Raw genomic sequence first — 24,208 nt, 5'->3', positions numbered from 1 at the left:
GAGTTAGTGGGGTAAAAACTACGGAGAAAAAGATTAAACAACAACGATCATAGTCCATGCGTTGACGACGATCAAAGTCACAACTCACAAAACTCAAATTAAATGACAAGGAAGAAAAGAAAAGAATGAATTCAAATTAAGACAGTAAAGCGTATGGAAATTTTTGGCTAACTCGCCCATCAACAAAAAAAAATAAATTAAACTAGATATTTCCTATTCCTTTGGTTTGAAATTTATTTCTTTTTATGCTTTTCTTACTAAAAATTGTATTTCTTCTAAAAATCTGCTTCTTAAGAAATGCTTCTTAAGATTAATATCTGAACTCTGAAGAACCATACAAATGTGACTTAGTTAGTCGATTTTTTATTAGTTCCACACCGAAAAAAAAAAACCAATATCAATTTAACATTTTTTAAATATCAAATTAACATTTTTTAAATATCAGCCCAAAATGCTCTATAAAATGTGTTTTATGATATATAAAAGGTTAAAACAACATTTTTATTATCAGGATGATATTAAAATGTCACATTTTGGAAATTGTTTTTGATATTTCATTTTTTCATATCAATTTCTCATTTCAAATTATTGAAAAATATTAAATAAAAAATTCTTAATGTGTACTAATTTAAAGGCGCTTTGTGTTTTTTCGAAGTAAAATGTATGATTTACTGAGAAAATTTGATCGGCACTAAGATTTTACTTCACATAGTTTGGGAGAAAATAACAAAACAATTATATCACCTATAATAGAAAAAATAATATCACCATTATTTTGTAAAGAATATTCCCTTTCAGTAATGTTTTGAAAAAAGAAAGAAAATTCTTAAAATAATCATATAATTAAACGGCGAGCATAGTTTTTGTGGTACAAATTACCGGGCCCCCAAAAACCGAAGGGACATAAATTATACACGGAACGAAAGAGAATGACGCGTAGATGTGCAGAATCACATTTTTTTTTACTTTTTATTAACCGAAATAACGAAATTAAACAAATTAAAATTCGATACAAAATAAAAAAAAAAAACAAAAACAACTGGAATTCTATTGGAAAATTTCCAATCGACTGGAATGAAATGTCATTCATGACTGAATGAATGAATGAAAGCATTCAGCGAAAATCAAAAAACATTAAGGTGGGTTCACATTGGTGCGTTGTTTTAAGATCACACGTAAACTATGGTTAACTTTCATTGTTTTAGTTATCTAAGTTTAGAAAGTAAGATGTTTGTTTTATTACCATGAATTTTTTTGTTAAAATCGAATTCTATTAAAATCAAGTCTATTACTTTTGTAAACACTTTTGATACCAATGAAATCTATTTTCGTCCTTTTCTCTCTTGAAAGAACATAAGAATTTGTCATGTAATTACATGAAGCCTCAAGAGGCGCGACTCTTTTTAAACATAATGAGTGCAAAAGAGAAAAAAGATGAAAGAAAAAATAATTATCCGACCGGAGAGTCGTGGGTAGTGAGTCCGAGAATCTTTTTTGACGTTTCTTTTCCCACTTTTTCTTTTTTCAACATTCCCTCACATTTCTTTTTGCTTCTTGGTGCAATACAACAACAACAAATTTTAATTCAAAAGATAAATGTCAAATTTGAGTCCTTGACTCAAGAGGCATCGTGTAATAGTACGCGCCTCACAGAATGATTACACACCCGACAAACAATTTTGGATCTATAAAGCTTTACAGATGCAATTGTTGCTTCTTTAAAGCATCATAGAAGCAAAATTGTTAGTAGGGCAGCCACACAAAAAAATATAAAAGTTCTGACCTGGGATTGCGACTAGATTTTTCATATAGTTTTTGGGTCGCTGAAACCGAATCCGAATTCCGTTTTGCTCCATCACGTCAGGTTTTCGAGATAACCTCATAAAATGTCACGAAAACAAAAAATTTGTTTCTCTGATCTGGATGTGCGAATATGTTAATCATATAGTTTTTGGATCACTGAATCCAGATTCGAAGTCAATTTCGCCCTATCACTTCAGGTTTCTGGGATATCCTCAAAAAAATGTCAAAACCAAAAAAACAAAAGTTTTTACCTGGGGTTGCGACTAAATTTTTCATATAGTTTTTGGGTCGCTGAAACCGAATCCGAAGTCTATTTTGGCGTATCACGTCAGGTTTTTGAAATATTCTCAAAAAATGTCTAAACTCAAAAAAAAGTTCTTATCTGACATTTTTTGAGGATATCTCAAAAACCTGACATGATACGGAAAAATAGAGTTCGAATTCGGTTTTAGCAACCCAAAAACTATATGAAAAACTTAGACGCAACCCCAAATAAGAAATTTAGTTTTTTTGGTTTTGACATTTTTTGAGGATATCTCAGAAACCTGACGTGATAGGGCAAAATTGACTTCGAATCTGGATTCAGTGATTCAAAAACTATATGATTTACATATTCGCATATCCAGATCAGTGAAAAAAAATTTTTGTTTTCGTGACATTTTTTTTAGGTTATCTCGAAAACCTGACGTAATGGGGCAAAACGGACTCCAGATTCGGTTTCAGCGACCCAAAAACTATATGAAAAACTTAGTCGCAACCCCAGGTCATAACTTTTTTTTTTTGTGGGTGTGTTATCAAAAGAAATTTCGAAAAAAGAGTCAAGCCTCTTGAGGCTTCATGTAATAGCTGACTTTGACAGTTCATTTACCATTTTACCAAGTTTTCACTTTTAGACGTTTACATTTTTGCATAAAAGGCACTAATATTTTATTGCCGCATGGCAAAGCGTTTTTCTTATGAGGTTCAGGGAAAACTAACAAAAATGTCTTTTTTGTTCCTTATCTACAATAACCTAAAAAGTGAAAAAAAAAGGAAATTTACAAAATTAAATTTTTTTTATTTCTTTCTAGCGCTATTTGTTTTTGTTTATTAAAGCAAAAAAAAAGCTTTTTGCATCATTATTTTTGATTTTAAGGTAAGAAAAACTGTCAAAAAATGAATTTGAAAATTTGAAAAAAACAGTTAAGGTACAACTACAACGGCCACTTTTTGCAAAAAGTCAAAAAGTGAACATTTTCAAACTCATTTTGTGACAGTTTTTCCCATCACAAAATTAAAAATATTGATGCAGAAAGCTTATTTTTTGGTTTAAAAAAACAATTTTTGTAGTTTTTTTCTAAAAAAAATAGCGCTAGAAAGAAATAAAATTTTTTTAATTTTGTAAATTTCCCACTTTTTCACTTTTTAGGCCATTGTAGTTATGCCTTTAACAAATTGTTTTTATACAAAAAAAAATATGGTTTTCGCATTTTTTGTTTTAATTTTCTAGCCCGAAGAACCATACAAAAATGCGTTTGAAAATTGTCACTTTTGTACTTTTTCACTTTTTGAGCCAATGTAGTTAAAAGCCACTTAATGCAAAAAGTCAATAAGTCAACATTTTCAAACTCATTTTGTGATAGTTTTTTCGACCAAAAAATTAAAAATAATGATGCAGAAAGCTTATTTTTTGGTTTGAAAAACAATTTTTGTAGTTTTTTCCAAAAACAAATGGAGCTTGAAAAGAAATAAATTTTTTTTACTTTTGTAAATTTCCCACTTTTTCACTTTTTAGGTCATTGTAGTTAAGCCTCAAGGCTTTAAAAGTATAACTACAACGGCAACTTTTTGCAAAAAGTCAAAAAGTGATAGATTCAAACTCATTTTATGACAGTTTTTACGACGACAAAATAAAAAATAATGATGCAAAAAGCTTATTTTTTGGTTTCAAAAAAAATGTTTGGTAGTTTTTTCCAAAAATTAAAAAAAAAAAGACTTGTGTCACTCGAGGACTGCCGCGGTAAAGCTATTGCATTGCATTTTTTATCGACTTATGCAATTATAATTTATTGACCTACACTACACAAAACGAATGATTATGTTTTTTTTTATCTCCCTATCAATTCATATACAACAACAAGGTCACATTTGAAAACATGCATACACAATACCTCATGTCATAAACTTCTCCAGACAAAAAAAAATAAGAAAACACAAGAATACTCTTTCTCTTCTGATTTAATATCGCAAGCGCAATGCAACGCTTTACTCGTTCACAAATCACAAGAAGTTGAACAAGAAACAGAAGAATGGGAAGAGAAGAGAAAAGAAAATACAGATAATTTTTTTTGCTTCTGATTTATTCTGCAGACACAGCATTTATGGTCTTCTTCCTTACTCCTCTCTTTGTTGTCTAACACAATTTATATAACCCTCTCTGGCTGAACCAAAACCATTCACACATCCATGCAAGCTTCGTACAATCATATGCATATACACACATACCATCATAAATGTACTAATTTTTCGTTACGTTTTTTCTTGGTTAGCTCCCCATGCCAGGCCTGCGTTAAAATCTATGCAATAGCTTAAAAAACAAATATTGCTAGAAAGAAATAAAAAAAAAAATTTAATTTTGTAAATTTCCCACTTTTTCACTTTTTAGGTCATTGTAGTTATGGTTTTAACATAAAAAAATAAAAAAAAACGTTGTAATGCCTTAAGAATTGATTTATTTGATTAAAAAATGTCTCTTCTCACCACATATTACCACGGATTACCTTTTTACTACTGTATATTATGAAGATCTACACCTGAACGCACCTTTAATAAATGTGAACATATCTTTAATCATTATTAAGTGTCTGAACGCATTCATTAAAATTTTCCTGGAAGATTTGACATTTCTCAAACGTCAAGCTGAAAGTTTTCTTCGTATTGTTAATTTGAGAACACCAACTTCAAATAAAGAGTAAATTCTAATTGAATATCGTTTTTTTATTGCGGAAAAATATAAAATAAATTTAAAAAAAACCATTTGCGATCAAAATATATTTTTTCCTGGCATAGTTATTGTGAAAAAGTCAAATTACTGTGACTTTTCTTCCCGTGATTGTCTTCAGGATATTTTGTCTCTGTAAAACGACAGCATACGGCCAAAATAATTAACTTTCTACTTCATCTTCACTCAGATCTTAATAATATCTGCAATTTCCTATTGATTTTGATTTAATTGAATTTATATTACCGAAGAAAATAAACAAAATTATTGATCAAAGGAATCTCTGGTTTTATTTTGCAGAAGTTGTTTTGATTTCAGATTGACGTACGTGTTAAAATTGTTGTCAAAGGACACACACACAATCGCAAAAAGAACTCGGTCTGTTTTCATGTTTCTACAAGCTAAATGAAAAAAAAAATGGTGTGAATGACAAATTTGAGTGAAGTTGGTGGAGGTTGAATGATTGACGGATGGAATTTGAACGAATGGAACATGAAACAGGTTGAATTGAATTGAAATGCAATCGCAAACACAATGCCCTTAAGGAGATTACACTTTGCATTTTCTTTTTCGATACTTTTTTTTACGTAGTTGAGCGTAGTTAAAACGTAGTTCAACAATATCTAAATCAGGTTTAAAATATATCAAAAAGTAGGTATGTATATTATATATTCCTGTGTAAAAAGTGTAGTTAATCGTAAGAAAACAACAACAAATACTATAAAAAATAAAGAAACTATTTTGGTATTATTGTGTTCAAAATTGTTGCAAATAAAAAAAAAATAAAGAAATTGGCACTCGAATTTCGAGGGCTGGGTCGGCTAGTAAAAATAATAAAAAAGAAAAGGAAAGAAAAAGGTTTCATTATAATAAACTAAAACGTAAAATCTAGTCAACATTGATATTTTAATTGTCAAAGTGAAATTTTCACTATCCACTTAAACTTAAAATAATGTCAAAATGATATTTTAATTGTCAAAGTGAAATTTTCACTATCCCACCTGAAATTAAAAAATGTCAAAATGATATGATAAAATATCAAAATTGATATTTTAATTGTTGGACGACTTTTGTCACTGAAAAATGTTAATTTGATAGCTGTTATTATCAAATTTTTTTTTCGGTGCAATAAAAATTTTGATTTAAAAAAAATATTCCCCATATGTATTTTTCCATTTAAAAGAGAAGTAATAATTGGATTCGGATAGTTCACAAGTCGCGGTTCAACATCAAAAACAAACAATACTAACCTACCTACACATGCATTTAAAACTAAAAAGTAAAAACTCAATATCAATAAATGAACGAAGAAACATAGATAGCTTTTATTTATTAAATTTAATTAATTGTAGGTAAATTTTCCAAATTTAATTTGGAAACCGACTCATACTTATTTTAATTACTATATTATTTTATAGTTCCATGAATAACAACTTCCGAAATTCTTCGTAATCAAACAATAGCTAATGCTAAAAAAAACTCCAATAAATCCCCTTGATATTGTAAAAAACAACGCGATATTCCAAAATTAAGGTGAATCGCCGTTCGTTCGTTGTATTTTTAAAGTGATATCACGTTCAATCAAAATCACGAGAGCAATTTTTTGTTCTGTAAATGCATACCTAGCTATTTCTATGTATTGCAGGTAATAAAATGAAATGCAAAACCATAACCAATATTGTAAAATGAACTTTGATATTAATTCAAATAAAATACTATTTGAAATATCTCAATTCTATGTATGTATGTCCCAATTCCCAGCAGCATCCTATACCAGGAACAAATTATTGTATTTTGTGTGTATAATTGAGGTATAATTGAGTTATAATTCTATTTTTGGTACATCAGAGATAAACAAACAGCTATGTTTCTTTGAAAACAGAAAACACCACAAAAAACATAAATGCACATCTTTCGTATAATTATTTTCAAAGCTCATAGCTAATATCACTCAGAGAAAAAGAGGTTGGTATATAATTAGAATTGAAAAAAAAAAAAAAAAAAAAAAAAAAAGCTCCCATGACTCAACTAACTCTAACATAGTCCTTTACCTCATGTAAATTACCTACTAAATATATTTGCAATTGAATAAAAAAAATTTCATTAGCAGTGTAGATAGATAGATACCTGTGTTTTGTATATCTATCATATGACTAAGCGAACACAAACAATTCTATCGTCTGAAAAGAATTGTTATCTTGAATTTCATTAACTTGTGATCACTTTTGCTAATAAAAAAACAAGTATTTTAAAAGATTATTATCACACCTACACTTAATATTCGTATGCCATCATTTAAGCTTGACTTCATTCTAAGCTTTTTACAGATAAATCATGGGAACGAAAACATTCAAACAGACTGTTTTTGTGATAAAAACCTCATGACACTTTTAGGTTAAAAAAAAGTTTCCATTCTATTTCGTTACCGGTTTTTGCTAGAGATATTTTCGTATTAGGGTGACCATTTTAATTTAATTTTTTTTTTATTTTTCCAACTTATCATGATTGAATCAAAATGTATGCCTTTGCAGGAATAATATAAAGATTTGAGTGTTTTTATTTTGGCGATCAGGTTTTTTTTCACTTCTATTTCAAAATTTGGTTGGAAACCCAACAAAAAAATTTCTAAAAATGTGAGCCCTTAAAAATATTATATTAGCACTCGGCCTCCCCGTTTGGAGATTTCCCATAAAAAAAACACGTAAGTAAGCTAAATTTTAAGCTATTTCAATGAGTCAAAAAGCAAATTACTCAGAGTTGAACGATCTATAAAAGTATAACAAGTGATGTTATTGTAACTTCGACCAGTGAGAAGAAAGGTCACGAAAGCTTTTTTATATTCTTCGTACTTATTTCGGTGTTATTTTCGAAATGGATAATATTCTACAACAAAATTGCATATAACAAATTTGTAGAGCATTATATTTTCTACAAACTCAGAATACATTTTTTTTTTTAAAGACTCTTTTATCCTTGAAATTTTTTGCCAAGTTTCATGGGGGTTACCATTTTTTTGTGTGTGTGTGTTTATTTTTTGCTCGTATAAAGAAAGCAAAATACTTACTTCAAAGTAGGGGTTTTTAGAAAATTCACTAAAAAAGCCCATAAAGATTTTGGATCGTTTGGACCATTACTTTTTTAGGGACACCCTGTATAAAAATTAAAAATAAAACGGAAGCAAATTTATTATTTAGTCAAAAGTATAAAAAAAAAAACAAATAAATTTTGACAACAAATAAATCAACTTTGGTGTGTCGTCACACAAAATTCAATAAAACCGAAATAAACTCTTTTATTCTAATAATAGTTTTTCATCAGAATAAAATGAATAACAAATTAATTAAATTTTGTATATACCGCATTGTGTTAAAAATCTATATGAATACAAGGAAACCCTATAAAGAATCATATATGAAAACTTTTATTAATCGTGAAACAAAATTTTGCAAATAACTTCTAAGCTAATTATTTAGTTATTCATAAAATAAAATATCCAACTTTTTTGGTTTTAAAATAAACCGGAATATTTTATTAAGGCTTTTTATATAAATATAATAACTGAATGAAGTTGCAAATAACACCAACTGAAAATTAAATTATTTGGACCTGTTTCTCAATAAAAAATAATGTATATTCTTGTATTGCTTATAAAAACAGTTTAGATCTGCTCTGTTTTCTGAATTTTTTTTACATTTTATTGAAACTAATTAGTTTCAAATACTTTGAAGTTCAAAACTGGCAAATAGAAAGAATTAATTAAAACGAAATCACCCACAATTAATATCAATTTCAAATTCTGGTAAAACTGAACTTTTAAATTCAATACAAAAAACCTTCATGAAAACTAGATCACATACAATAGTTACTTACTGTTTGACCTTATTTGGTAAAAATAATATAACTAAACAACCCTATAAGCAGTTTTAAATAATTTAATATTATTTTTTTTGAAAAATTTTTTTTGGAAAAATAAAATGATTCAAGTTTTCTACCTACTAGACATGCACTAAAGAGTCTTTTGGAAACGACTAAAATTTGATTTTTCAGTTTGACAGATTTGAATCTTTTACAAATTTAAATTAAATTATATCAATCCTTACACAAATTACAGTTATTATAGATTTTTAATAAAAATGCTAACAATTTTTTTTTTTTAACCTGTACCTTTTTCCTATATATGATTTTGGGAGATAAAAAATACAAGTTCTGAAATAAATACACTTTTTATACGAAAAATTTAAAAAAAAGCATTTCGAAGAGAATTTAGAACAAAAAACTCCTAGTCTGTAATCTAAAAAAAAACAATGAATTAGATTTTACAACCGTATCAAAACATAAGCTTAGGTAATCGGTGAAAATGTAGTCTAGAAGACCATATAATAAAAAATTACTTTCGTCTATTCAGTTTCAAAAGTCAAAAGTTCAACGAACGTTTTGCTCATAATAATTATGGGCAATTCTGTATCAACGATTTTTTTTTTTTGTTGGCTATGTGTATTATTTTGACTAGACCTATTTTTGTCTTGACAAACAATATGAATGATTGTATGTGCCAACAAAGATACATTTTTGTTTTCGCACAATGTACGAATTTTCGATTTTGAGTCTGGCCATGAAAACTCATTCGCATATTTGACTATGAAAATATAATAAAATTTTTTTTTCATACAAAAAAATTGATATTCCAACACACTACATATACATTTTGTGTATTCTTTATGTACCTATTTGAAGATTATTCTTACCTAGAGATAATTTTTTTTTTTTATTTATTAAATGCCACGAATCACGATGGCAAATAGAATTCAGCAGTTTGTGTTGTTCGTGTGTTCTATAAGAATCGGCAAGGTTTGTATAACAAGATCGCCCAAGATCAAATTAAAGCTTGCGTCATTTACACTCTCTGAAAAAGGCAATGCATTAGCAACAAGTAATAACCGCAAGCAAACATAAACGAGCCCACAATCGAAGCACACACAAGTAGTTATAGTACAGTATTTGTATACGCACACGAGAATAAAAAAATGTTCTTTTATAAAAATCAATCTAATAATGGCATATATATGTCAACGAACAATTAAGTTAGTTAAGCTTTAAATTGTTTGAATTGTTCGTGAATTTTTTTAGTTTACTTTATAAAATAAATAACGATAAATATTTATGTACATATTGCGAATATTATGTTCATACTACCATTTATACCATATAAGCTATTTTATTCATTAAAATTAATTGCAAAAAGGAATTAAGTAGATAATAACGTCTGTAGGTAAACATGCTGCTTTTCGAATCTGACAATGTCTTAGAACCCCGGAAGAAATGCATTTTTATTAACATCGCAAAAAATTGTCGCCAATTATTATCATTATTATCAGTCATTAAATAATATTTATTTTAAAGATCAGCGGATTAGAATTTTAAACCTTGGCAAAAACTAAACCATGTGCCATACCGGAAAAAAGGAGACAATTGCATTAAATGTTTACTTTTGCAATGCAACTTGTTTTCAAGTATTACAGGCTTGAGCCCTTGTTGGGTCGAGACAAGAAAACATCGTATGGGAAGCAAGATCGTGCATAGCAATGGGGCAGCCGAGGCAGTTCCCGGTGCTCCCATAGAAACCCAGGGCCTCACGAGATACTATGTTTTGATGTCTCACTCGATGAATTTTGAGGAAGTTTTTTGAAATAATTTTTTTTTGCATTTTGCTTTTTTTTTCGTCGAAAATCTGAAAAAAAAAAATTAATAAATTTGTAATTTTTTCTTAATTTAAAGATTTTGAAAAAAAAAAAAATTATTTTGAACTTTTTTAAAATAGCTACTTACCTAAACTATTTTTTGAAAAATCAATATTTTTAAAAATTTTCCATCATCATGTACCTATTTTTCTTGAAACTTTTTTTTGTATATGTGGGTTAATTATTTCTTCATTTGGGATATTAAATTATTTTTTGGAAAATTAATACTTAAATTAATTAATAAGTTAAACAAAAAAATCCAAAAATATTTGTTATATACAAGAAAAAATCTATTACCGTAGATTGTTTGGAAATAAAAACATCTTCTTAGTGTTTTCGTATTTTTTAGAACAACTTTTAATATTTTTTTTAACATTTTTTTTAAATTTTATAGTTAATTTAACTAACATTGTTATTATTTAATTAAAAAAAAGGCTTTCAAATTCAGAAACCGAATTCGCCATAAGACCAAGTACATGCGACATATGCATTATAATTAAATTTAATTTTTCAAAAAGTTATCGTAAAGTTGAAAATGAAAAATGATGTTTTTCATTTGGAGTTCAAATTCATTGCCTATTTTAAGACCGAATTTTTGTTTATATAATTTTTTGTTATTTAAAAAAAAAATATTGTGAGCAAAACATTTTAAAACATCATCGGAATCATTTTTAATAAATTTAAACTTTTTATATTTTGCACAATTTTTCTCAAAGTATTATGAACATTTATTCGTTTATTGAAAGAAACTTAAATGTTACAAATTCAAAAACTTTAAAAATAAACTTTAAGTACTTATTATTTAAAACAATGGAAAACAATATTGTATTAGTATGGCAGAAGTTCATTATATTTAAACTAAAAAAAGAAAAAAAAACTCTATAAGTTTGACGAACCTTATTAACTGTGCCGGAAATATCTGTCATACAAATTTAACAAAATGTTATTTGATTAACACAATGGAGGTGACACACCAGGGCCACACACCTTAAAAAAAAGCCGCAGTGGTATACAAACATACTATAGAGTAAACAAAAACAGTGAAGTCACTTCATAGATCCACGCAATGTAGATTTCATTTTATAATATTGCAAAGCTTTGCATATACAACACAAAATTAAAAATGAATAAATCATAATAAACAAATGAAGATTTTCTTTTGTTGACACCAAAATGCTTGTTTATGAAAAAGCATCCAAAAGTATTTCTGAAAAAAAAAAAAAAAAATATTTCTTACTATAATTTAAAATTTGCACTTTTGATTTAAAAGTTAAGTTAGATTTGCTAGGAACATTTATTTATGTATTGGAATATTGACAGTCTGATTGCATCACTTTAAAATGTCATTCAAAATGTTTATTGTCTTTTTTTTTTTTTTCTTTTTTAAACACCACACTTTACTAACGTGATACAAATTATTTAATTGAAGGAATCTAAGATCTTTATTAATAAAATGGATTTTTTGCATTTGATATAGTTTGTTGTGAATTGATTTCAATTAAGTTGATGATGATGATGAGAGAAGAAAGAAATGACCGCCTAGTTTTTTTTTTTTTCTTTTGATAAATGTGCAATGCAAATACATATTATTATATTGGTATTGAGAAGTTTTACATTCTTTTATAAGCTACGAAAAAAAAAAAACAATTCAAAATGTTTTTGAGTTAACAAAAAATTATTTCTTGGATAAAATAAGTACTAAACAAAAGAGAAGAAAAAATACGTATACGCCAGAGTGAACATTATTAAACATCCAACTGGTCGCATTATATTACGCTTTTACTTTAAAGTCTTTATGTAGGTATTCAAAAAATTAATGTTTCGGATACCTAAATACATGAAAATATGATTCAATCAATGAGAATCGTTTATGTTATTTTCGAAAAATTGGGAAAAATAAACTATTTTATTTTCGAAAAATGGCATTTAATGTTTCAGAAATTTTGTAATTATTGTTTTTTTTTTTTTTATTTGTGAATCAAACATCCTAATTAAAAAACGTTACTCTTACTATAAAACATCTACAAAATTTGAGCTCTGCTCCATTATTGATAAGCTAATAAAGCTTGAGGTTTTTCTTTCAGGCGTTTTGTTTTGTTTGCAAAGAAATTATTTATAAACGCAAACATTTTAAAGTAGAAAACATAATAAACTTACTTCTAGAGAAAGGATTTTATATTCAATTTTGTATCCTTGCATATTTTCTCTTAGCTCTAACTAAAAATAAATCATTAATTTACTGATATAACTTTCGGTATAAAAGAAAAAAGTTTTACTTCTTTGGATAGATAGTCTGAAAGTACTTAAGCTTTGTTAACCTATATAAACTGTATACTTTATATCATGAAATAGATAATTATATTCGTATGTCTAGGGTGGATATAAGATATAACACAAGTTATTACTTCATGAACATGGGCGGATTTTGAGTCTCACAAGAATTGATTTTATAAATATTGTCTTAAACAGATTATTTTGTTTTGATTTTCTATGGCAAATATAATTTTCATCAATCTGCCTCGTACGATATTAAATATAATAATCTTATGCAGATTATGACCTTCTTTTTTTTTTTTTTTTAAATTGTTTCATGACAAAAAAATTAAAAATAAGACAACAAGAAGTCAGTAGTGTCCGGAAGCTATAATACAGATAGACTTAGGTACGAAATAATTGAACTTACTTTGCTCATTATGACCAAAATATAATTATTTTACTTCTAACTTTTTTAACTATTAGAACGGTTTTATATGAGTAAATTTCAAATTACTTACATGTTAACAAAACATTTTCTCAATGCATTTTGATTCACAATTTACTCAACAAATTTTGTGTGGAATTCTAGAGAACTGCTTTCATAAAAAATTTAATTTTTTATAAGATTGCTACATAAATATTCTTGAAAATTTAATAAACAAAGGAAAAAATAATGAAAAAAATTTTCATTTTTATGTATATGGAGTTGAGGTCAGTTAATTTTGAAAATGTAATTTAATTAATTTTTTTTTTATTTCTTTATTTAATTATTCTAAGCGAATTATTCTAATGCAACTTCAAATTCAAGGCGCCCCGCCCCCCAAAACGGCCTTTTATTATTTCTTCATTATATCAGTTTCACTCTCGTTCTTCTACTTCAAGAAATAAGTCTAATGCATTAAAGTAAATTTATCTCAATGAAGATATAACCATGGTTTCATTGCTTTGCAAAGAGTTTCAGCAAACGTGATGAACTCATTTGTGGTGATGACATGAGTTTTTGCTTTAAAAGTGTTGTCATCATAGAGAGTATTTAGAAGGCAAATTATAAATTTAAAAAAAAAGTCTTCTTAGAAACGTGATTTAATGACATCAATGCATGAAGTTTTGCGTTATTAAAAAATCAATACTGGAGCATAGAATTTTTAAATATTGTTTGACACCATAGTAAATTGCATAAATATGACATCATTTAATTTTTATTAAAAATTAAAATTTATTTTGTCATTTGTGGCATAGGTGCCGTATATAAATCAATGCAATATAAGAAATTGCAAGTATTTTTACTTTCTAAAACAAAATTACCTTTTACTCATGTCTATGCATGTAAATTATTATGTGTATAGTCTACTAAATTTAATTTCCAAAAAGTCATGTTTTATCCTATACTTTTTGTTTTTATCTTCTTAACTTAATCTATACGAACTCAAAGAAAGCTTTATAAATACTGCATTAGATAACCTTCCTATCTATTCCCATCGCCATAGTTCATTTTATTTTGTTTAATAAAGTAAAAAAAAAACTTATTTAATCAGTGGTATCTTTATTTGAACAATTGTTGCCAAAAATTTTACGCAAACAAACGCAGGTGTTCTTTCATTATTGAAAAAAATGTGCTTTTTGTTGGATTATATTCTAATTTTTTATCAGTTTCAAATATACAGTAGCGAGCAAAAAAAAATTCAAACAATAAGAACATTTGTATTTTTTTGCTCGTCTAAAAACGCATATTTAGGTAGACTTTTGACCAAATAATGGTTTTGGAGTAAAATATTTCACAAATTGACTCTGTTTAATGAAAACAAAACAGTTTCAATATGCCTAATTTGGTAACTTAGTTCTTGTTCAAAACTCTTTTAACCTCTTTCGTTTGCATTTTTTTTGCTCCCTATACTGTACCTAATATTAGAATACTAATAATGAACGATGTATTTTTTTTAATTTTTTCTTTTTGATAATTTTGATAATTTTTGATAATTTCAGTGCAGGATTAGTTATCAAAAATTTTGGAAGTGCGAAACTTTATCATCATTTTCTATCAAAAATTAGGTGAAGATTTCATGGTGTCATGATGTCTAAATTCTGTTCAATAGTTTCGGACATACATGAAGTTACATCAGCCAATTCGACACTGTTCCCCTGTTCTGTAAGTTATATCACTGGCGATACAATTTTTGAATGACTATAAATCTATTTTATTATATCAAGGGCCTTAGAGCTTATTCCTACGAATGAAAGTTTTTTTTACATTGACTTTTATTCTTCTGATAGTCTAACTGACGAATAAAAAATCAGGTCTAAATGAACAAAAAATAAATAAATAAATAAATAAAAAAGAATTTTAAAGAAATCTTGCTTTATTTATGTGAGAAAATGGATTTTGAACACATTTTGCATATTAAAATATGTAGCTGCTCGATCGATTGTGATTCAAAATGATACAAACCGCGAATATGGGCTTTACATTTTTGCCCCCTAATAAGTTTTAAACATGCAGAAAAATTGTTTGTTTTTGCAAGACTATATACATAGATTTTTTAAATGCCTATTTTACCTGTATACTATTAACTATCTTAGGAAATTAGAATCACATCAAAGACTAAAACCCATATAAACCAATTTAACCTGGAAAACAAGAAAGGAAATTATATTTTCTGAATGATTCAATAGAGGAATAAACCAAGGACCTTGAATCTTTTAGCACCCCTGTAATCTGTTGGTATTTCGTCTCTGAAAACACCTGATTGAGTACTGGCTTTTTTGTAACTACATCAACCAGTTATAATCGTCATTATTGTAAGCTACATAATACTCTTAACTCGATCGAACTACCTACTAGGATCATTCCAAACTCGATTTCTCTAACTAAAGCATCAATACCAGACAGGCCGTATTTATTACATGCACCTAGTGTAAATAATGTCTGAGAATATTTATTTGATCAACCACCGATATTTTGTACTTTTTTGGAGAATCGAAAGATTTTATTCACATCAGAATCAGTTTTTAAAAAATGCTCCATACACAAAAAAAATCAGTAGATTCCATTGCTTGACTTGAGTGAAAAAATAATTTTATGCCACCCTACAATATGTCAAGGTAACGCAACACCAAAAATAAATTTATAATCTGTTAATCTGCAGTTGCTAAAGCTAAATAAAATAAAATGCACGACTGGGTCGCACGAACTTGCTCTTAGAGTTAAAGTTGCTTAAATTTTTAAGACTTTTTATATAGAAATTTGGAAAAAAAAAACAAAATTCGTTTTTTTTTTAAATAAAATAAAATCTGAAATTAAATTGCCCTCCAAAACAAGTATGCAGTTTTGATTGATATATTAACATGCATTTTTAGAAAAAAAATTTTCAAAATCGTTAGAGCCGTTTTTTAAAAAACTAATTTTTTATAAATATTTTTTTGGAAAAAAAGTTTTAAAATAAAATTGGTATGTCATTTGGTAGAAATCACTAATCAACATCTAAAAACAAAATTTCAAAAAAGTTCAATGTCCCGTTTTCGAAAATTTGATTTTTCAAAAAAAATTTTCAAAATTTTTTTAAAAATCCAAAAATTATTTTTTTCAAAATTTTATTTTTGGCTTATATTTAAATTATATAAATGCTTCTCCACAAAAAGGTTCGTTGAAATCGAATAAGCAGTTTCGGAGATAATCGGATTTGAAAAAAACGGTTCTATGGCAGGTACCGTTAATAATGATTTTCAAAAAAAAATTTTTTCATTGAAAGATAGACCTTAGCTTAAAACTAACATTTGAATTTTTTAAACAAAATCGTTAGAGCCGTTTTCGAGATATTTCAATTTTACTAAAATCGGTATATGACAAGTACCGTTATTTTTGGTAAAAAAAATTAATTCCAAAAACCCCTCTGGAGAGTCGCAGAATAACGCTACATACCAAGTTTGACATTAATCGGTCCATCCGTTTAGGCTGTAGCTCCTTATACAGACAGACAGACAGACTGACAGACAGACTGACAGACTGACAGACTGACAGACTGACAGACTGACAGACTGACAGACTGACAGACTGACAGACTGACAGACTGACAGACTGACAGACTGACAGACTGACAGACTGACAGACTGACAGACTGACAGACTGACAGACTGACAGACTGACAGACTGACAGACTGACAGACTGACAGACTGACAAACTGACAGACTGACAGACAGACAGACAGACAGACAGACAGACGGACTTCCGGGACCCACTTTTTTGGCATTGTCTACCATCGTAATGTCATGGAAAAATGTTATCTCAACTTTTTTTTTTTACGAATGCATAACTTGATATAAGTACCTATAATGCAAGTAAAAATATAGTTTTGGTATCCCCTGATGATAAAATCAGTAATCGATTCACATCACCAGAGACGAATTTTTAGGGTCAAAATAACTATTATAATTAATAAATCTTTCCCTTGAAGAGATTGAAACTTAATCCCATACAAAAAAAAATTACTTTCATTGACACCTTTTGTTGTTGTATGAAAATATATCTATGAAATTTTACTGTGAAAACAATAATTTCTTGATAAAGATTATAATCTTAGATTATGTTCAGAAAAAAAAAAACTATGACATACTTATCGTTATCACTTATCTATAATATTTATTTTTTTTTTTCTTTATCAGGATGGTAGACTTCAAGGTACAACAACGCCGCTATCGAACAAATGAAAAAACAATAGTTAACACAGTTTATGGACCAGTTAAAGGCGTCAAACGGAAGTCTATTTATGGAGAAGCATTTTTCAGTTTTGAAAAAATTCCATTTGCCAAACCACCTTTGGGAGAATTACGATACAAAGCTCCACAGCCACCAGAGCCATGGACAGAGGTTAAAAGTTGTACGTCAATGGGTCCCAAACCATTACAGAGGCATTTTGTGTTTCAAATGACAGAAGGTTCAGAAGATTGTTTATACTTAAATGTATACACAAAAAATGTAAGTTTAAAAATACATAAATCAAGTATTTTTTTAATAATTCATCTTTTATTGTCAATTTAAAGCTTACACCAAATAAACCATTACCTGTAATGGTTTGGATTTATGGAGGTGGTTTTCAATTTGGAGAAGCGTCTCGTGATCTTTACAGTCCTGATTATTTACTGAAGGAAGATGTCGTTGTGATTTCGATAACATATCGTCTGGGACCATTTGGTAGGTTCTTATACTCCCATTTCAATAAATTGAATGTTTTATGTTAACACTTAAACTCCACAATTAGGTTTCTTGTGTATGGAAGACCCTAGTTTTGGTGTTCCTGGCAATGCCGGTCTCAAGGATCAAGTAATGGCTCTCAAATGGGTTAAAGAAAATTGTGCACGCTTCGGTGGTGACAGTGATAATATAACACTTTTCGGTGATAGCGCTGGTGGAGCATCAGTTCATTATATGATGATAACAGATCGAACTAAAGGTCTATTTCATAAAGGAATTTGTATGTCAGGTAATGCCCTTTCACCTTGGGCAGTGACACCACAGCGAAATTGGCCCTACAGATTGGCTGTGGAGGCTGGTTATACGGGAGAAAACAACGATCGTGATGTATTTCAGTTCCTAATGACAGCTAAAGGAGCCGATATTGTTAAAGCTAACGAAGATCTCTGTACGGATTCGGAAAAAAGAGAAAGAATTGGTTTCTCATTTGGTCCGGTAATTGAACCTTATGTTACGGAAGAATGTATAGTGCCAAAGAAACCAATTGAAATGATGCGAACAACATGGAGTAATAGCATACCTATGATTATAGGTGGTGTAACAAATGAAGGATTGCTACTTTATTCCGGTAAGTTTAAGAGACTATTTTTCTGACCATTTTAATAAGTCCTTAGGTCGCTTAGTATTATCTTTATTTTTATGTTGCCAATGATTTCAAACTAGATGCTATCACCCATAGGCGGATTTAGGGGGGGGGGCACGGGGGCACGTGCCCCCCCCAGAACTTAAAGTTCATACTTAAAGGAAATCAAACTATAAGAGTTTTAAAAATATATGAATAATAACAGAAAGAACTTGAGTAAAATTCTTGTCTATTTCTGGCTGAAAATGCGAATTTTGTTGATTGTTTCATCCCTTTCCCATGAAAAGCTCCACCTCACAAATAAATAAACGATTTTTCGATTTAAAAAAAAGTGAATTTTCAAAGTGATTTTGGTGAAAAATTTTGATATGGACATCGAATGACATTGAATGATATAAAAAAAATAATTGTACCTATATGCAACTCTATTTTTTCATACAGAGGGGTTAAAAAATTTGCACTTTTTTCGTTGTTTTTTTTTCAACATTAGTGTTTTTAAAATAGCGGAACACGTCACAAAATTGCATAAACTATACATTATAGAACTGCAATATATGTAGAACAAACTTGCATTTCAGAAGTTTGCCCAAGTTTGCACCCCGAAAATAAAGACCCCTTGAAAAAAAACTCCTCAAAAGCGACCCTTACTTATAGATTTTTATAAATATTATTTTATTGAGAAAATTTCTCCAGGGATACCTCTAAAAATATGTAAAAATAATAGTGTTCCAAATTTCAAAAGAATCGGTGCAGTAGTTAGTTTTGAAGTTATGAGGAGCACCGGCGTTGAAAACATTAGTTGTGGGGATAACGATTTAAAGTTTTGAACTCTGGACTAAAAGACTAAAACGTTCCTAAGGGTAGTATTAAAATACTTATAACTTAGTCAATTTGGCTCCAAGAGACCTACGATTTGAACACAATATTCTTGAGGTATAAAACAATTTAACCCCTTGTAGCCCCATGTGACATTTCTGTAACAAACCGAAAAAGATTTCATAAAAGCTCTACAAACTATTTTTTTTTCTTTTGAAGCTTCTAATATTATAATCTTTAAGTATTGCTTTATCGAAATAGTACTTCAAATTTCTAATAAATAGCACCAATAGTTTTTAATTGACAGTTAATGTTGAAAGTTGGGCTTTTTTTGAAAATAAGCAAATTTGTATAAAAACTACGAAATTCAGAAAAAAAATAGTTTTTGTTAGTAAACCCCACGGGGTTTTATTTTTGGATTTTAGGAAAGTGCCTAAAAATTAATATTAGATAGTTTTTTGCTTGAATTTTTGAATTTTTATATAAAAATAAATTATTTAAACTTTTTTTTACTCCCAAAATATCGAAATAACTAAGTAAATAATGACTTTATTGAATTTTTAAAAAATACGTGTTTTATTAAAGATAAAGGCCAATCGATTGACTTATTAATTTTTAAATTTACGACCTTGGGTTACAAAAGGTTAATGCAAATAAAAAAAAAACTGGGTTTCCCGGCAAAAAAGTAGGATTCAGTTTTTTTTTTGTTATTCTTAGGAACTTTAATATTTATTAGAATGAAGTCTTTAGTATTTGACTAAAAACTACTAGGTCATTAACTAATGGTATAATTATGTCCATAATATTGCAAAATTTTATATAAAATCAATTAAAAAACGTAAACATTTTTTTTTTTTTCAAAATTTCATCTTTAAAACTTAATTTCTCAAAATCTATTTGGTGAAACAACTTAAGTCAAAAAATTAAACAAAGAATAGATTACTAACTTTAATATAGCACAGAATTGTACGTGCATTTTCTGATTTTTTATATTTTTTTTCTTCCGGCTAATCCAGGAGTAAGAGGGTTAGCACTTAAGTGGCTTTTACTGTAACAAGAAAATGAAAATTTTTCCTTCCGAATAACTTTTTGGTCATTTGGTACCTATTTGATGTTCGAAATGTGCCTAAATATTTTTGGCCAGGTTTAAGACCACTGTGGGTCGTTAAAATTTTCTGCTTGTTAGTCAGTCGTATGGTACTTCACTTTATTTCTAACTGTTATTGCTGTTTTTTTTTTGCCAATCCGTCCCTTGTGCCCCCCCCCAGAAAAAAATCCTGGATCCGCCCCTGCTATCACCAGTAGTTTTTCCATTCATTTTGAATGGCGCACAATGGGCCAGATTTTCATTTTTCGTTGCGAAATTCATAACTTTGGAATGGGTTGAAATATTTTAGCAATTTTTTCTTTAAATAAACGTAAAACATACAGCTATGAATTTTATGAGTTAAAATGAAAGTTTTTTTTGGTTTTTGATGTTTATAGTTATCTGATGATTGTACCATTCAAGATTCTACAATATTCAGAAGTGTTCTTTAATACTTTATAATAATTCAGCAAGAAAAGGCGTAGGTATACTATGCTACCTAGGAAGACAAAGCAGAAGTTTTAAAATTTTTCTACTGCACTAATTACCAATTCTACCATACAACCCAGATTCAAGATTCTTCAACAATCAAAAGTGATCTTTAATATTTGATAGTAATTCAGTGAAAATGGGCCCACTGAATCAAAAATCTTAAATGTTCCATTTTTTTCTTTTGTATGCATTGACCATTGTTCACTTTTATTTTTTGATACAAATTTTCGAGTTTTAACCATAAATGAATAAAAATAAGATTTTTAAATAAAAACTTAATAAAAATAGGCAAAAAGTGGCACTGATGTTTTTTAGTAAATGTTTCAGAAATAGTAAGAAATTAGATTTCAGAATTAAAAGTAAAAAATTTGAGTCAAAAAAAGCTTTTCGAAAGTTGTATTCAACTTTTGGAATATTGGGAAAAGGATCATAACTGTAATAAAAATAGAACTTTTTACAAGCTCCAATAGTACAAGTTTAATTTTTTTAACACGATTTTAAAATTTCTTTCGGTTTTTGAAGATTTCAATATTCCCTAGCCCATTAAATTAATTACTTTTGGGTTTTAAGCACACGAGAAATTTGAATACCCAACGATTTTTATAAAGTTGCCCTCCTGTGCGGTGGTTTATAACGGCTATACATTATTTTTTAATAAAACCACTTCCAAAGCTAAGTCTTATACTAACGAGAATCAAGGCCTACTATGTTTGCAGCAGTATCAGCCAGGGTTGCCAGAGCCGGCTATTTTTTGCCAAATAGGTTCCTTGAACTTCTAACTCGTTCCTTAAAATTTTGATTTTCGTTTTATCGGATTTTGGCTTAACGATTTAACGTAACGATTCCACTGTTTTTTACTACATGGGGAAAAATTATAGGATAAAACTTGTTTTATTCTAATTTTCTTTTATTAGAATAAAACAGGAATACAATTCATTGATTTGAATTAATTTGTAGAGTGTAGGGATTTGAAAGCATGCAAAGGAAAACATTCAAAAAATTAGAATAAGGGTTACAATACCATCCCAAAATTATGCACAAATATTTTTTATTCTGAGAATAAGATAGGCCCCTTATTAAAGTCAAGATTCAAACATCTATGTTATTGGTTGTGTTCGTTACAATTTTTTTGCATTTTCTAGTATAATTTTATATTAACCATTGCTTTATGAATAAAGAATTTAATATAACCTTTTTCATCATAGATACAAGACGGGATCCAAAACTTTTAAATGAACTTGGAAACTGTCAGTACGTGGTGCCAATCGAACTAGAAATGGACCGAGATAGTGAATTATGTAAAGAATATGGAATGCGGTTGAAACAAACTTACTATGGCGACAAAAGTCCCAGTCTAGAGACTCTAAATGAATACCTTAATGTAAGTTAAATATATTTTTTTCATTGTTTTTTGCCAAAAATAATCAAATTTTTGTTTTCTTTTTTTTCACAGATGGTATCACATGAGTATTTCTGGTTTCCAATTTATCGTTCAGTATTGTCCCGACTAAAGTACGCTACGGCACCAACTTATTTATATCGTTTCGATTTTGATTCCAAACATTTTAATCATTTGCGAATAATTAGTTGTGGCAAAAAAGTGCGAGGCACATGCCATGGCGATGATTTATCATATTTATTTTATAATTCTGTAGCAAAAAAGCTTAAAAATCATACAATTGAATACAAGACTATTGAAAGACTGGTTGGGTTATGGACTCATTTTGCTGCAGATAGTAATCCTAATTTTGATCCTACTGCCACCGAGCAGTGGGAACCTGTGAGTTTGAAAGAAAAAACTCTAAAGTGCCTTAATATAGCTGATAGTTTGCAAGTTATTGATATACCTGAATTGCATAAATTGCAGGTTTGGGAGAGTTTCTTTAAGGAGAATGAACTGCTTTGAGAAGGTGACCGCCAACGTCGTGATAGTATTAAAAAGAGTCTGGTTATGCCAAGTGTACTCTCTTATACTCTGTGAGAGATGTTTAATATTTATATTTTATACTAAAAAGATTCACAGTCAAATTGTTAAAACTGTTCTTTATGCCATCTAAATTGAAGGATTTATAAATTTGTATTTATTAATCTATTACATTTTTATTATTTTCTTATTTAACAACGATAACTTTCATTTGAATATAGAGAAAATGATAACTTTACTTCTGGTAAATTTAACTATATTTCTTTTATATTTAACTAGTTTATGATAAAATGCACCAGAAGTAAAGTTATCCTAGCGTTTTTATTTCTCCAACTATGTTTTTAAATCAATCTTTCTATTGGAATTGTGATTCTAGATTGAGTTCTATAACCTATGTGATGATTGACCTTCAACTTAGATAGCTTGTGAAGGAATTTTAATACCTATTTGCATGCACTGAAAGACGCTGAAGATGCACATATATAGAAATGTTCATTTTATTTTTTTATAAAATTTAATTAAGACCCTAGCAGAGCTTTATAAATATAAACAAAAAAAACAGGGAAGTGACCCAAGAAATATTATAGTTATGGCTATAAGCTCTTTTGTGTGTCATAATAGTAAACTAGTTTTGTTAAAAAAAAATTGATAGAAAAGTTTCATATATTTACCTTCCTGAAAAAAAAGATAAATAAATAAAATACATATGAGAATGTTAAATCTATATATAAATTATATTTAAAAAAAATAAAACAAACTTATTTGTTATATAGTGTAAATGAATGTATGAAAAAAAAACAACTATATTTTATCAGATAGGTATATTTTTGCCATATATTATATAAATACTACATACATATTATATGTAATTGTGTATAATATAAATAATAATAAATATTATTTTATTAATATTTTCTACGTGTGTGTAAAATCGATTTGTTATGCTGGTACATATAATATATATATCACACATGCATAGATACAAATTTTTGTATATTTATTTTTGTGAACTAGTCTTTTGAAAAAAAAATGTTAAAAAGAGTAAGTGTTTTTATCTTATTTCATGAACAATATACATATTTTTAAAAAGAGAACATTAAAATTTATTTTGAAATTAAAAAAAAAATGTTTGATTTTTATATTCGTTGGGCAAGGTTTGAATACCTAAGAAAAAGATTAATACAAATTTCTTGTTATCAATAAGGTGAGTATGTTGTTGTGATATTCTAAATCCAGAATCCGAAAAATCAAGAATCCCGGAAACTTTAGAACTCGTAAAATCG

General features: G+C 28.2%; 1 protein-coding gene across 1 annotated transcript in view; it reads left to right on the top strand.

Annotated features, from left to right (window-relative positions):
• Window positions 1-23,135, top strand: part of LOC129913637 (esterase B1-like) — a 33,747-nt gene extending 10,612 nt beyond the window's left edge. Inside the window, exons 2-6 of the mRNA XM_055992404.1 lie at window positions 17,435-17,747; window positions 17,813-17,963; window positions 18,031-18,591; window positions 22,207-22,382; window positions 22,455-23,135. Of these exons, the coding sequence (XP_055848379.1) occupies window positions 17,435-17,747; window positions 17,813-17,963; window positions 18,031-18,591; window positions 22,207-22,382; window positions 22,455-22,907 (1,654 nt within the window). The 3' untranslated portion in view covers window positions 22,908-23,135. The remainder of the gene's footprint in view (window positions 1-17,434; window positions 17,748-17,812; window positions 17,964-18,030; window positions 18,592-22,206; window positions 22,383-22,454) is intronic.
• Window positions 23,136-24,208: the final 1,073 nt, after the last annotated feature.

The sequence above is a fragment of the Episyrphus balteatus genome, chromosome 3 (assembly GCF_945859705.1).
Source record: "Episyrphus balteatus chromosome 3, idEpiBalt1.1, whole genome shotgun sequence".
Taxonomy (NCBI): Eukaryota; Metazoa; Arthropoda; class Insecta; order Diptera; family Syrphidae; genus Episyrphus; species Episyrphus balteatus.
The sequence above is the reverse complement of the archived record's forward strand: the minus strand, read 5'-3'. Positions and strand labels throughout refer to the sequence as shown.